The 15406-nt window shown below is 36.0% G+C and overlaps 1 protein-coding gene across 1 annotated transcript in view; it reads right to left on the bottom strand.

The window, feature by feature from the left end:
- The window catches only part of LOC123876385 (AF4/FMR2 family member lilli), a 343642-nt gene extending 328552 nt beyond the window's left edge, over nucleotides 1–15090 (bottom strand). Inside the window, exon 1 of the mRNA XM_045922616.1 lies at nucleotides 14693–15090. Coding sequence (XP_045778572.1) covers nucleotides 14693–14703 — 11 coding nt within the window. The 5' untranslated portion in view covers nucleotides 14704–15090. The remainder of the gene's footprint in view (nucleotides 1–14692) is intronic.
- Nucleotides 15091–15406: the final 316 nt, after the last annotated feature.

Raw genomic sequence — 15406 nt, 5'->3', positions numbered from 1 at the left:
TCAGAATTGATACATAATTTATATGTAACCTTCTGGTTTATTACATTTTAAGTACATTTAAAATGATTTTGCTAGGAAACTAGGAAATTTTGGGGACGGCGTTTACAAATCAAAGCATTTCAATTTTGACATTTTTGGCGTTATGCTTGTACGATCATTCAATAGCGCAAAACAAGTCTGGTATGTGGACTTGTCCATAGAACACATGGTCGTACTAGTCCATCCCGACGGTCATAAATACCCTAACAATGAATCAAACGTTCGAAAATAGATTATAATCACGGTTTAAACGTATAAATAGGCACGATGAGTTCGGTGGACGGAAATAGGTCGCTCGTAGGGAGAACCGGTGACATTTACTTTTTAAACGTTTGTAAGAAGTTCCCTTGTTTTAGCCACTACCGTATATTTAACTGTTCCGAACAATCGTACATTTTTTTTTAGTTCATGACGTAATCACATCGTCTATACAAAATATTTTTAGCTGTGTTGCATTCTTAGTAACATGTTGCTACTGCTAGCAATTAAGGTGGAAGCGACGAGCTTGCCATTTTTCGCAATTTGTAAACTAATACGACAACGTAGGCTTATGGTATTTTAATTGCGACAATGGCAGTATCATCCTAGCCTAAACCATTTTCTCAGAGGAGACCTATGTTCAAATGTGGGCCGGCGATGGCTTGATCATGATGATGATGATTTCAATAGTCACTATTCGATGTCTGCGTTTGTACGTTGCATATACGCCCTCCGTCCATACGCACCAAGGAGCTCCTACCTTTAACCCTGAAACTAAACAATTGTTGCACTAACATGTAAGCTTTTCTAGAGGCTCCACGCAGTAATATGCAGCATGGCAGAACAATAGGCGTATGGCTCTCGGCATTTTTGCGCTATCCACACAAACAATGAGGAGAGCTCGCAAAACCAACGTTTACAAACGCAAAGCATCCTCCACACTCCACGTTTTGCTTAGTGTACTTCACAATACAACTGGCGGTTCAAATGACAAAGTAATTTCAGAATAGTACTCAAATATAAATTAATTAGCCGCAACTAGATTTTTCAACCGTTTTATTACTAGATACACTTAAAGTACAAGCTCATCAAGTAAAGTATTCAGACCAGATGGAAAGTGAGAATTAAAAAAAAATGGGAACCAAAGCGCTTAATAAAGGGCCACATAATATAAAGAATGCTTTGACTATAGCTTTTGAAACATATTCAAATACATAAATCAAAATCATGACTGTCTGTGGCTAGTCAAAGCTGAAAGCAGAATTAGTAAAATTGAGTTTCGACTTTGGACTAGAATTGATTAAGCGCTCTCGAAATTCCACAGGATTGCTTAGGCGATGCACCGTTGTTTTAGCTTCGAACTATGAAATGAGAGAAACAAAATCTATACTAATAAATAAAATTGGAGTGTCTGTCTGTAATTTCGAAATAACTACCACATATTAAGGTCATATGGTTATTTGAACGATACCATAACTGAATCACAAATTTTTAAAATTTTTGTCTGTCTGTCTGTCTGTCTGTTTGAAAAGGCTAATCTTCGGAACGGCTGAACCGATTTTAACGGGATTTTCACATACAAGTAGAGGATTGACCAGGGTGTAACATAGGCTACTTTTTTAACCGACTTTCAAAAAGGGAGTTGTGTTTTTCTACCTATGTACACCGCAATCTCCGAAATTTCTGAACCGATTTGCGTCATTTCTTTTTTAATCGATAGAGGAACTTTGCGACATTGTTTCATACAAAATTTGGATTCCAACTCCTCAATCCTGATGCTGCAGGGGATCTGACCAATCCACGCGGGCGAAGCTGCAGGCATCAGCTAGTCCATACTAATATTTTAATTAATGCGAAAATGTGTCTCACGGCTCATCCCTTAAACCGATTTTCATGAAAGATACAGAGTTAGCTTACATCTCAGACACGAACATGGGCTTTTTTTGGTTTACTTTTCTTGTTAAACAGTTCCCACAGGATTTTAAAAATCTAAAAACCTCTAAGAAGTCGCACAGGCGTCATCTATTTGCTACAGATAGGTAGGTATAGCTCAACTAGTATGGATTTGTTTCTCTCTATTACGTAGCCCCCGTTAAGAAGGGATCTTGAACAAAGAGAGAAACTCTAAAATCGCGGGCATCAACTAGTACTTCAATAAGTAGATAGATAGACACCAAAAACATTTCATGTAAAAAGTTAGCCAAGACTCACAAGTTCATAATGTTTTCACTGTTAAAAAGTTATGAGATCTCTAGTAGAGCCAAGCCCCTAGCTGATCTTAGATTTGTGCTGGCCATGGGACCTATCCCAAGTCCAAAGTAATATAGCTCTTAAATGTTCTTGACTGTATCAAATTTATAACAATAAATAACAAATCACTCTACTTACAAGCTCTGATTCTACAAACCCTATATCTTGGTAAAAAAAGTACGGTTTGGCCGTTTAATAACTTTTAACGTTTAATATGTTATGTCATGTAATAGTTTTACGAACATTAAACGGCCAAGCCGTACTTTTTTTACCAAGATATAGGGTTTGTAGAATCAGAGCTTGTAAGTAGAGTGATTTGTTATTTATTGTTATAAATGTGATATAGTCAAGAACATTTAAGAGCTATATTAATTTGGACTTGGGATAGGTCCCATGGCCAGCACAAATCTAAGATCAGCTAGGGGCTTGGCTCTACTAGAGATCTCATAACTTTTTAACAGTGAAAACATTATGAACTTGTGAGTCTTGGCTAACTTTTTACATGAAATGTTTTTGGTGGGATTTCATTTCTTTTTGGCAGGTGCCCTAAATTTTTTTTGGATCTATTTCTTGTAGGTACATCATTTTCATGGCCCACTCTCTATCGTTACCTCTTTTTTTAAAAGCTTTTATTCAACTTGCAATGTACTCGTATGTAAGTATATTTGTTCGGGTGGAATCTTGCAACTCAATTTTGAAGCAGATATACCAAATTTCAGTCTTTTAGGACTTCAGGAAACACAGATACTTGGTACGTTTGATAAATCTGCCACGGACATCTTATCATGTAAACTTTAGTATTCGAGCAACAGATTTTACAGATATGCATCTCATATACGAGGGGATGAAGGGGGACCCGATTTCTTAATTTATCTGTTGTTCATAATTCTTGAAATTTGTACTTAATGCCAAATTTCAGTCTTCTAGGACTTCGGGAAGTACCCTAGAATTACAGACTAGAAGTTTTGACTGTCAATAAATCTGAAACTATAAAAGTTAGACAATTGATACTCAATGCGTTTAATCAATTTGCCAAGGACATCTTATCCTAAAAATATCAGCATTCTAGCGACAGAATTTACAGATTTGCTTTACTCATAAGAGGCGTAGAGGGGGAAAAATTCCAATTTCTCAATTTTTCTGTAGTTTGTATGCAATTTTTAGTCTACACACCAAATTTCAGCCTTCTAGGACTTCGGGAATTACCCTAGAATTACAGACTAGAAGTTTTGACTGTCAATAAATCTGAAACTATAAAAGCTAGACAATTGATACTCAATGCGTTTAATCAATCTGCCAAAGACATCTTCTCCTGAAAATATCAGCATTCTAGCGACAGAATTTACAGATTTGCTTTACTCATAAGAGGCGTAGAGGGGGGGCATTGCCAATTTCTTAATTTTCCTGTAGTTTGTATGCAATTTCTAGTCTACACACCAAATTTCAGCCTTCTAGGACTTCGGGAAGTACCCTAGAATTACAGACTAGAAGTTTTGACTGTCAATAAATCTGAAACTATAAAAGCTAGACAATTGATACTCAATGAGTTTAATCAATTTGCCAAGGACATCTTATCCTGAAAATATCAGCATTCTAGCGACAGAATTTACAGATTTGCTTTACTCATAAGAGTCGTAGAGGGGGGGCATTGCCAATTTCTTAATTTTCCTGTAGTTTGTATGCAATTTCTAGTCTACGTACCAACTTTCAGCCTTCTAGGACTTCGGGAAGTACCCTAGAATTACAGACTAGAAGTTTTGACTGTCAATAAATCTGAAACTATAAAAGCTAGACAATTGATACTCAATGAGTTTAATCAATTTGCCAAGGACATCTTATCCTGAAAATATCAGCATTCTAGCGACAGAATTCACAGATTTGCTTTACTCATAAGAGTCGTAGAGGGGGGGCATTGCCAATTTCTTAATTTTCCTGTAGTTTGTATGCAATTTCTAGTCTACATACCAAATTTCAGCCTTCTAGGACTTCGGGAAGTACCCTAGAATTACAGACTAGAAGTTTTGACTGTCAATAAATCTGAAACTATAAAAGCTAGACAATTGATACTCAATGAGTTTAATCAATTTGCCAAGGACATCTTATCCTGAAAATATCAGCATTCTAGCGACAGAATTTACAGATTTGCTTTACTCATAAGAGGCGTAGAGGGGGGGCATTGCCAATTTCTTAATTTTCCTGTAGTTTGTATGCAATTTCTAGTCTACATACCAAATTTCAGCCTTCTAGGACTTCTGGAAGTACCCTAGAATTACAGACTATGAATTGTGATGATCATCAGTGAGGGACGAAAACGGCGTATTTTAGGTATCAATAAATCTATAACCATAAGAGCTAGATATTTGATACTTAGTATATTTGGTAAATTTGCTGAGGACACCTTATACTGAAAATTTCAGCTTTCTAGCGTCATCCAGACCGAAGTTATGACGGGTCGAAAATACGGCGAAACACTTCGAGAAAAAGGTACTACGTAGCGCCCCGGCCGCCGTTTGGCTCGTCTTGGCGGGGGCACTACCGTGCCCCCTGATAGATTGATAGAAGTCTTTATTGCACACAAAAATATGTAAACGAACAACACAGAAAGAAGAAAACAGAAAAAAAAAACAATTGTGTGCAAAGGCGGCCTTATTGCTTAGGCCTTATAAGTATTAGGTATGATGGTAGGTAAAACATTGAAATCGCTTGAAACTCGTTAACCGGCGCGTGGCACTCGAGCCAGCTTAATTGCTCGTTCTCTCCCACTATTATTAGTTCCCATCAATCGCCTGTCCGACTTCAGGGCTCGCAGTGCCAGACTTTAATTCCGTATTTTCTTATGGATCCGATTTCACCGATCGCGTAAATATTACTATGTGTAAACTCTCTATAATTCAAAATATAGGTACTTCGATAAGTATTAAGGTAGGTAAAACATTGAAATCTGGGGGCTAGAAAAGTACTATAGACAAGTGTAAATTAAAAATGTATAACACCGGGGACAAGTGAAGGTTACAGTAACCAGAAAAGAGCAGATAACTTTCAAACGACTGAACAAATTTTCTTGGATTATAGCTAAGAACACTCTCGATCAAGCCACCTTTCAAACAAAAAAAAAATCGGATCATTAGTTTAGGAGCTACGATGCCACAGAGAGATACACAGATACACACGTCAAACTTATAACACCCCTCTTTTCGGGTCGGGGGTTAAAAACAATTCTTAAATTAAACCGTTCGAGCTTGACACGATAATCGTTCAACGTTCGAATTGCGATCAAATAGTAGGACAATAGTACCTAATAGTAGAGTAGGATAGGATTCCAAACCGGCAGCCCATTGGCATGCCGCCACGGTCCGCTCGCCGCGACGTCTGAGCGCTAAGCTACGTCTCCGCCCAACCGGACAATCCCTGCCATCTTGGTGCCTTGCTGTGGTTTACATTGTTGATAAAATTCATTGGACGGATGACCGAACGCAAATGCATTGGTGCAATGTCAATTATTTTTAGGAAGCAATAGGGATGTTGCCAACTAATCGGATCAGCAAATCTTTTGCAAAATCAAAACGCGCGCTTAGTATGAGAGGTTGTATTAAATAGTAAAATGTGACGTGTTAAACATTTGATATGGCTTTTTAGCACGGTTCACGACATGGGAACTTGTCACAAAACGTCGCGGGCGGAGGCTTCGACGTCACTGGCAGGCGTCAAATGTTCCTACATTTGACGCTAGGTAGCCAATAAATTGCCTATTTTTCGTTGATTTCACGTCACCTATAGCCTAATATTTGACATATCGTCGATTCAGGATAATAACGACAGTTCCCTCACTCTAGTTCAGTCTGGTTTAGGCAGCAGTTCGTTTTCTTAATAAAAATATTTAGCCTGCTGATAGTTAAAGATGTTTTAGATTTGAAATACCTTGGAAGACATCTTAAGAGGGCTCTCTCCGTCACTCGTTTCATACAATCGTAGTTCCAATATCATTTGAATATTAAGCAACCAAAGTCCATGAAATTTTGCAGACATATTCTAAAAACTAATATCTATGTCTGTGGTTTTCCAGATTTCTGTTAAAATATTCGGTTTCAAAGTTACGCGGTCTTAAAAATTTTCATACAAATCTTTGAGCCCCTGTAATTTTAAAACTACATATTTTTAGAAAAATCTAAAACACCACAGACACAGATATTAATTTCTAGAATATGTCTGCAAAATTTCATGGACTTTGGTTGCTTAATATTCAAATGAAATTAGAACTACGATTGTATGAAACGAGTGACGGAGAGAGCCCTGTTAAATACGGTCTATTACATTAATGTAGTAATTAATTTGTCATAGAAAAGCAAGTTTGTATAAAATATTAGGGTTCTCTTTTTTAAAGATGTGTCAGTGATCAAATCACACTAATATTATAAAGGAGAAAGTGTGTGTATGTTTGTTACTCCTTCACGCAAAAACTACTGGACGGATTGGGCTGAGAATGGAGATAGATTATACCTTGGATTAGCACATAGGCTACTTTTTATCCCGGAAAATCAAAGAGTTCCCACGGGAATTTTAAAAACCTACATCCACGCGAACGAAGTCGCGGGCATCAGCTAGTAATCCATATAAAGAAGTCATAAAGCAATTAAGTAATTGAAATATCAAGTGACATTTAAAATGGATCCTACTGTAATTACCATCGGTACCTAATTAGTTACACGTAATTATTGGGAAGCCATAATAAATTGACAACTTCAATAACATTACCACAGAGATAGAAAGGATATAGTGGATATACTATACTCGATTTAACTACGGTTAGAATAAAGGTTCCTTACAGCACCTACTTCGAATAAATATGTCATGGCTACTGATAATATATGACTCGCCTTAGAGCATACCCAACAACTCCATAACTATAGCTATACACCACTGTAAGGCACTTGGATGGATTCCATTCGGATGAATCAATATGAGCCCATGGTCCGTGTAGCTACGACAAATAAAAAATGACCCAAATGGATGGACGGTTAATAAATCGTTTCTGATTACGACTCCTATAAACTAATTTGTCTTGTACCGTATGAAAAATACTGTTAACTAAGCAGCCACAAATTCCGAGATTTAGTACTGCTTAGATAAGTTCATAGAACAGGGAATCCACCTTATTTTTAGTCGCGGAAGGCGAACCTTTTTTGCCACTTTATAGCCGTCATTAACTTGTGTTCTACATAAAAGTGGTAGGTATATCTTGTACGCTGGTATGGAACCCTTCGTGTGCGTATCCGGCTCGCACTTGACCGATTTTTTAAAAAGAAATGTCCTGTACTGAAAGCACTTAAGAAATTTAGATCTTTTTGAAAAAAAATAAGCATTCCATTTAAATGAATCAATATAAGCCCATTGTCAAATAAAAAAAGATCCAAATGGATAGACGGTAAATGAATAGTTTCGGATTACGTTTGCTTTAAGTTCCTAATTTGTCTTGTAACGGTTGAAAAATACTGTTAAATAGTTAACAAAGCAGTCCACAATTCCTAGATAGTGTCCACAGAGCAGGGAATCTTATTTTAAACTTTAAGAGGATGCCCGCGGCTTCGCCCGCTTGGATTTCGGTTTTTTTAAATCCCGTGGGAACTTTTTGATTTTCCGGGATAAAAAGTAGCCTATATCCTTCCCCGGGATGTATCCCATGTCTGTACCAAATTTCATTCAAATCGGTTCAGCGGTTGGGCCGTGAAAACGTAGCAGACAGACAGACAGACACTTTCGCATTTATAATATTAGTATGGATAAGGGAAGAAGAACTTTTTTTGTTATTCTTTACTATATTGTGAGGTATTTATTTACTTAAGTAGGTACTTAATTTAGAAAAGAAAAAAAACAAGTTACAAAGTGCTTTCGAATGTTGAGACGAGCCAACAAACTACTAGCGTGGTATTTCAGGGTCAGTTATTTTTTTAGATAAAACTTTTTGGCAATTTAAGTACACAATAGATACGTACCTAAGTACTTAAGTACTTTCATGAGGTTACTCTTACCTGTGCTCGTACTTTCAATATAGTATATTAGTTTTTAGGATTTAATTACGTAGGATTTAACAATAATAAACAACGTGAGCGAAGCGAGCACAAAAACTTTATTATCTTTATAAAATTTAAATGCAAATAACTAAGTAAATTAAGAATTTAAAAGTAGTTAGGTACCTGCTACGGTGTAGTAGTACCTAGTACCTATAATATTACAAAAGGATAAATCTGACTTACTTTGCAGTTTGATTCTTAGTTCTTACTACTTTCTTTGTAGACTAAAACCGGGTAGGAAAATTAACTACGCACCTGTAAACTACAAAGATATTTCTACATAATAGCTTGAGTTTAAACAACGAACAAAAGGCATCCGATGTCTACCGTAATATTATAGTTGCCAAACGCCTTGTTCTCCTAGGACGGATCCTGCTCTTGAATAGAATATGTAATTGATCATTATAACTATTGTAGACTTACTTACTTATACCTACTTCATCATATCGCACTACACACTATCACACTTTACACTTTACATTACATTACATTACACTATTACATTACACTAATATTATAAAGGCGAAAGTTTGTGTGTATGTGTGTGTGTGTGTTTGTTACTCCTTCGCGCAAAAACTACTTGACGGATTTGGCTGAAATTTGGAATGGAGATAGATAATATCCTGTATTAGCACATAGGCTACTTTTTATACCGGAAAATCAAAGAGTTCCCACGGGATTTCGAAAAACCTAAATCCACGCGGGCGAAATCGCGGGCATCGGTTAGTAATTTATAAATTCGCAAAGTTTTAGTGCTCTGCTGACCTATGGTTAAATAATTATAGTAAAGCTTCATCTCTTGCTAAAGGGCCCTCACTCTCACCATCTCACACATCTCAACGTATCTCCGGTCTACCAGAATGAGAAGGCTTTAGTTTAGGCCTTAGTCCAGCACGCCAGCCAAGTGCGAATTGGCAGACTTTTTTTTTTTATTCACTATAGGTAAGCGCTTGACCACAATCACACCTGATGGAAAGTGATGATGTGGTCTAAGATGGGACGCGTTTACCTAGAAGGTGCCTATTCACTCTTGTTTTAAAGATACCCGGATTGTAATTGGTAGGAAACACTGATCGCGGAAGAGTATTCCAAACCTTAGCCATGCGTATGAGGAATGAAGACGCAAAACGTTTCGTGCGACTTCACACACCTTTGCGAAAATTTTGGACCACTCTCAGGCATGTAATGTTTCCCCACGTTTTTTTCCTTTGCCATTATAGCAATTGACATAAACACACATAAATTCGTTAGAGGTGCATTAGGGATAGAACCCCACTGCCTCCCAAAATGAAGAAAAAATAAAAACTTGAAGAAATCGAATAAATACGACTTTTTTATCGTAATTGAACAAAATACTTATCAATTTTTCTATACCTAGCGGAACGGTCAATAATGCAGCATACAATTACTAAGTAATAGAGCCAGTAGAGAACTTGTTGGAATTGTCCCATATTTTAGTATGTAAGTATGGCAACCCCACAGCAACAAGAGGCTTACGTAACGTCCTATTTTCCTTTGTCCATAAACTGACAGTTTAGTACGCACTTAGGTAATTGGAATGTGATCAAGTTTGGCCCTTACACTTTTAATAAACTAAACGAAAAGTAACTAAGTCTAGTCTTAAATATCACTTCATCCCCGGCTGTACCGTGTTGTGGGCGAAAATTAATGGCTTCTTCAATATTGTAATTAGATACTGCTTCAATCAAACGCTTAGACTGCTTTCACGAAAGCATTTCATGACAACTTCCAGGCTGAATGGTGAGCGCTGTTGTCTTATAAGTGGGAGGTCCCGGGTTCGATTCCTGGCAGGGGTAATTTGGGAATTTATTGTCTCTAAATTGTCTCTGGTCTGGTCTGGTGGCAGGCTACGGCCGTGGTTAGCTACCACCCTACCGGCAAAGCTGTGCCGCCAAGCGATTCAGCATTCCGGTACGGTTCCGTGTAGAAAGCGATAATTGGTATGACTTTAATAAAACTGCCCTACCGCTTTCAAATTAGTCCTTTCTCATTTATAAACTGTTAGAGGGAGTTGTTGAGTGGTCTGTGAACTGGCTGGCGCTCTCTTGCGTGTTTCTAGTAGGTAGTCTTAGGCTTGATCGGCTCTAGGGACTCTCTGGTGACGTTTGAAAATGGCGATTCTTGTGGAATAATTGAGAAGTTAAATAAAAGTAAGTTGTTATTAAAAGGCTGATTTTACATTAGTCAAATAATTTCATTTTCTGAGGAATAAATTTGAGTGGTTGACAGTTTTTGTATAGGAAATCTGTCAATATGCTTCTATCCTTCAGATAAAAGTTATTTGACGATTGAAAAATCGGCCCTAAATTGTGTAATCTAACAATAAAAAAAATACGAAGATTTCTAGTAGTTTATGAGTTATAGCTAAAACTTCATTAAGTAAGTAGTGTATTTCAAGGATTTATCAAAAAAAACCAATGGTTGCCACTGGCGAAACGACGATAACACTGAAGAGATTAGAGGCGCATGCGCAACAAACGATTAATTGCGCCCATTATCGACAGCCGACAACATAAAGCTATAGATTTAGTATATTTTATTAGTTCGAATGGCACGTAATTGAACGATAAACCGGAAATCTGTTTGATTTCCTTGAAAATCTTTTTTATACCTACTTAATTATCTCAGTGTCTTCTTTATCTTAACATGTCTGATGTAACCATCATCAAACCAAGGCCAGTCAAAACTCATATCGACAGGCCAAAAGTTAGAGTATAAAATGATTAAGTAGTGAGTTAAAACATAGAGATCTGGAGAAGCAAACATGTACACACCTATACGTTTTCGGATATTAGGTAGTTTCTGTTATGAGTGGTCAGAATGAATGGTGAATACGTAGGACTTGTTACACTGGGAGGAGGTTGGCATTACATTTATTTAGTACTAGCCGATGCCCGCGACTTCGTTTACGTGGATGTAGGTTTTTAATAATTCCGTGGGAACTCTTTGATTTTCCGGGATAAAAAATAGCCTATGTGCTAATCCAGGGTATAATCTATCTCCATTCTAAATTTCAGCGAAAACGGTCCAGTAGTTTTTGCGTGAAGGAGTAACAAACATACACATACACAAACACACATACACACAAACTTTCGCCTTTATTAGTGTGATAGTGTGATATGATGTGAAGTGTGATAGTGTGACTAGAGGATGCCCGCGACTTCATCCGCTTTGATTTAGGTTTTTGAAAAATCCCGTGGGAACTCTTTGCTTTTCCGAGTTGAAAAGTTGCCTATGTCAATTTCCGGGATGCAAGCTACCTTTGTATCAAATTTCATATAAGTCGGTTAAACGGATGGGCCTATAATAATCCCGTGGGATCCCTAATTTTCCGAGATGAAAAGTAGCCTATGGCCATCTTTGGGATGTAAGCTAACTCTGTACCAAATTTCATCAAAAATGGTTAAACTGTTGGGTCGTGAAGTAGCAGGCAGACAGAGAGACAGACAAACAGACTGACAATCAGACAGACAGACAGACACTTTCGCATTTATAAACTAACTAGCTGATACCCGCGACTTCGTTCGCGTGGATGTAGGGTTTTTAAAATTCCCGTGGGAACACTTTGGTTTTCCGGGACAAAAAGTAGCCTATGTGCTAATCCAGGGTATAATCTATCTCCATTCTAAATTTCAGCCCAATCCGTCCAGTAGTTTTTGCGTGAAGGAGTAACAAACATACACACACACACACACACACACACACACACACACACATACAAACTTTCTCCTTTATATAATAAAATATTAAAAAAATATTAAATATTAAATATTAAGTGTGATAAAGTATGTATAGTAGGTATAGTTTTTTTTACAAAGAAAATTAGCCATGCTAATCATGACTAGTACTCCCCTTTCCCCTCCAATTAAGCGTAAAGCTTGTGCCAGGAGTGGGTAAGAACATACATCTAGCTATTCCTCACAATTACAGTAAAGTATTAAGTGTATTTAACTAAATAATAAGGAAATAGCTTAAATATTAAATAAAGTAATACATATATAGTGGAAAAAATGTCATTACTGTAATAAGTATTTATTATTTAACTACTTTAATGAATGTAAAATTGTAGTTTTGTGGTTGAAATATAAATTATTATTCATAGTTATGAGTGTTTGACCTCACATTGTTATCAGTAAGAAAATGGGTTAATTTCAATACTTAGCAGTAACAACAATAGCAATTCTAATCAGTTACATAAAGCGTGAATTTTATTTTTGTTTTAATGTTAGAGTAGGCTAACCAAATACTTTTGAAATCAATATGGTATAGGTATTAGGTAGGTACTTAATATGAATGCATTACAATTACAATGTGTTAGCTTTTTTGATATTACTTATTGTTACACTTTGTCAGTATACAACTGTTAAGTTATTTTTAAAGAATTAGTTTGAATTTATAGATGGTCAATATCATCAATTTATTTATTGAAGGTAGTTTAATAAATAAGACAATATTTGACTCACTTAATGTTATGCAATTTGTGGCAGGAAAACCATCTTGAATCAATTTGTATAGAGGTGTTTGATGGTTTTTAAATTAAATACTTTTGTGTTTAGGTCGCCATTTAGGTTATTTAAAAGATTAAATGATATTATGGTTCATGAGATACAACCCGCTGACTAACAGATTGACACAGACCAGGCTTAGTAATAAGGTCCTACTGGCATCCTTCGGGTACGGACCCCTAAAAATCAGATGTGCACGCCTGGGGCTCAAACGCCAGATTCATTCCCAAATAAAAGTGCAATGTCTAACCCATTAGTTATCACCCCTTAATCTAATTTATTGATTTATTAATAAATATCCTGTCTGATATTTGACAGTTTAGTTAGTCTATGATAGCCATTATGAATTTTCAGTGTCAGGTGTTAATAAACAGGTGTTTAGAATGAATAGCTAGTAGGCAGTACTTACTAGAGTAATTAATAGACAAATTAAGTATGAAATTCAATAAAAAACTGGAAACATGGAATCTTAGGTGCAGACATTGGAATGTTAACTGAGCAATTACTTACCTAAGTCATCTTAATCTAGGGCTTAGACAATGCTCTATCAATTAGTGGGTTTTATTTATAGAACAGCAGTCTTTTAGTTCAATGGATTATCTACTTACTTGCAGTATCATACCATTCATTGCATTGCAGTATTCATGGTAACATAGAATAGAAACTAAGTAACATTTTCTCCTTATAATTTGTTTCGATATTGCAGAAGAAATAAATATTTTTTCCATCCATGCTATCACATACCATAGACTCCATACCATACCATAGACACAGAGTATCCAAGAACCTGAATAGCCCCAAAGAATAAGAAGAAGGTAACTGCACACATTTATTTTACTCACATACACAATCTAGCTAAGCTCTCTTCGTTTTAGGGTTCCATACCAGAAGGGTACCAAACAGGACTCCATTACTAAACATCCAATGTCTATCTGTCTGCGGACTGTATCTAATGAACCATGATATGTAAAAAGTATTTATAATGTACACATTTCTGGCATTAGACAATGAACAGATATATAAGTAGTTGGTAAGAAGTCAAGTAATTAATTGTGTCTTGTCTCATAATATATTATATGCATATTTTTATTGCAAGCTATGTTTCTTTTACATATTTAAGTAACTACTTAATATGATTATCTTTTGGTTTTCCTCAATCATCTGTCATAAGCACATTATGAGACTGTCTGACATTGGTATATTTATGTATCTTAAAGAGTAGTCTCTAATATGTGTATATAATAGCAAAAGTTAAGTCTAAAACTTGGATTGAGTTCTAAAGTAACTTTTAAACTATGCTGGCTAATAAATGTTCGGATTAGTCCATAAAATAGAGTCAATCATATTTAATGCTTAATAAACTAAGTAAGTGCAATTTAATGCATAAAAATAATTAGCATACATAACTTTAATAATATTATGTAGTTTTATAGGTAACATAGTTGTAATCACGTATTGTAGAGCGCCATCTCGCTTGCGACCATGGTGGACGGCATCAAGCCATCACTGTCGCTCCCTTCACTCCATGGATAAGAGAAAGTAACAAAAGAGACTGAATTCATCCCAACCTCAATCTAAAACTATCGCATCCGTGTTTATATCCAATACCCATCACTGATATGAGTAATTCCTTGTAATATATGAACAAGTGATAACAATAAACAACTCTATCAACCAATCATAACCTACAATTCATGAATCGCTGGAGCGTTAATCAATTTTCTTATGACCTTATATTGTTTTTAATTGGATATCACTTTGTATGTGTTTAGGACTCAATTACATACACTAGTTGTATACGAAAGGTAAACAAAAAACAGGAAAACTAACCCTTTCTTCATGAGCCAGATCTGAAGGCCCCAGACGATTTAGGAATGTTCCGATGAAGAAGACACTCATCCATTTTACAAACACGCATCGGTTATCACAATTTAATTTACTTATGTTTGCACTACTTGTCACAATCAAAATATAATTCCACTTTTCGTTGCGCTAAGCGCAAACGTCATTCACAAACAAGCAAAGTGACGAGCTATTGCACAGAAGAAAACACTGTATATATTCAGGGCCATTGCGTTGATATATCACAAATCTTATCACTTTACGTTATTACGTTACTAATCACTTTGTCTAAATCGGTTATTTATAAAAATAAAAACGTATAAAGCGAAAATTATTTAGCAGACAGCACTCGCGACGTTGCACACTCACAAAACGTGCGATTTCGTTTTACACACACTCACACATTCATACGATTTGACACTGACAAGCTGTGTAACAGATAACAATAGCTTTTAAAACTTTATTTTATACGTGGCAACATTGATGCGAAGTCGTTACACAAAAGTTCATGAACATATTTTCAAAAAATCAGGAAAAATGTAGTTAATTAAGTGCTTATTATGTATAAGTACTTAAATTAAATTGTGTTCATTTATTTTATAAATCGTAATACGAACTGCGAACTCGTAAATAGGTAGTTAGTATTATTCCTATCGACTATTACCAGTCAACTATAAGATTTCACTCCTTCCAAAGCCAATA

The sequence above is a fragment of the Maniola jurtina genome, chromosome 21 (genome assembly GCF_905333055.1).
Source record: "Maniola jurtina chromosome 21, ilManJurt1.1, whole genome shotgun sequence".
NCBI lineage: Eukaryota > Metazoa > Arthropoda > Insecta > Lepidoptera > Nymphalidae > Maniola > Maniola jurtina.
This window is presented reverse-complemented; position numbering and strand designations above follow the sequence as displayed.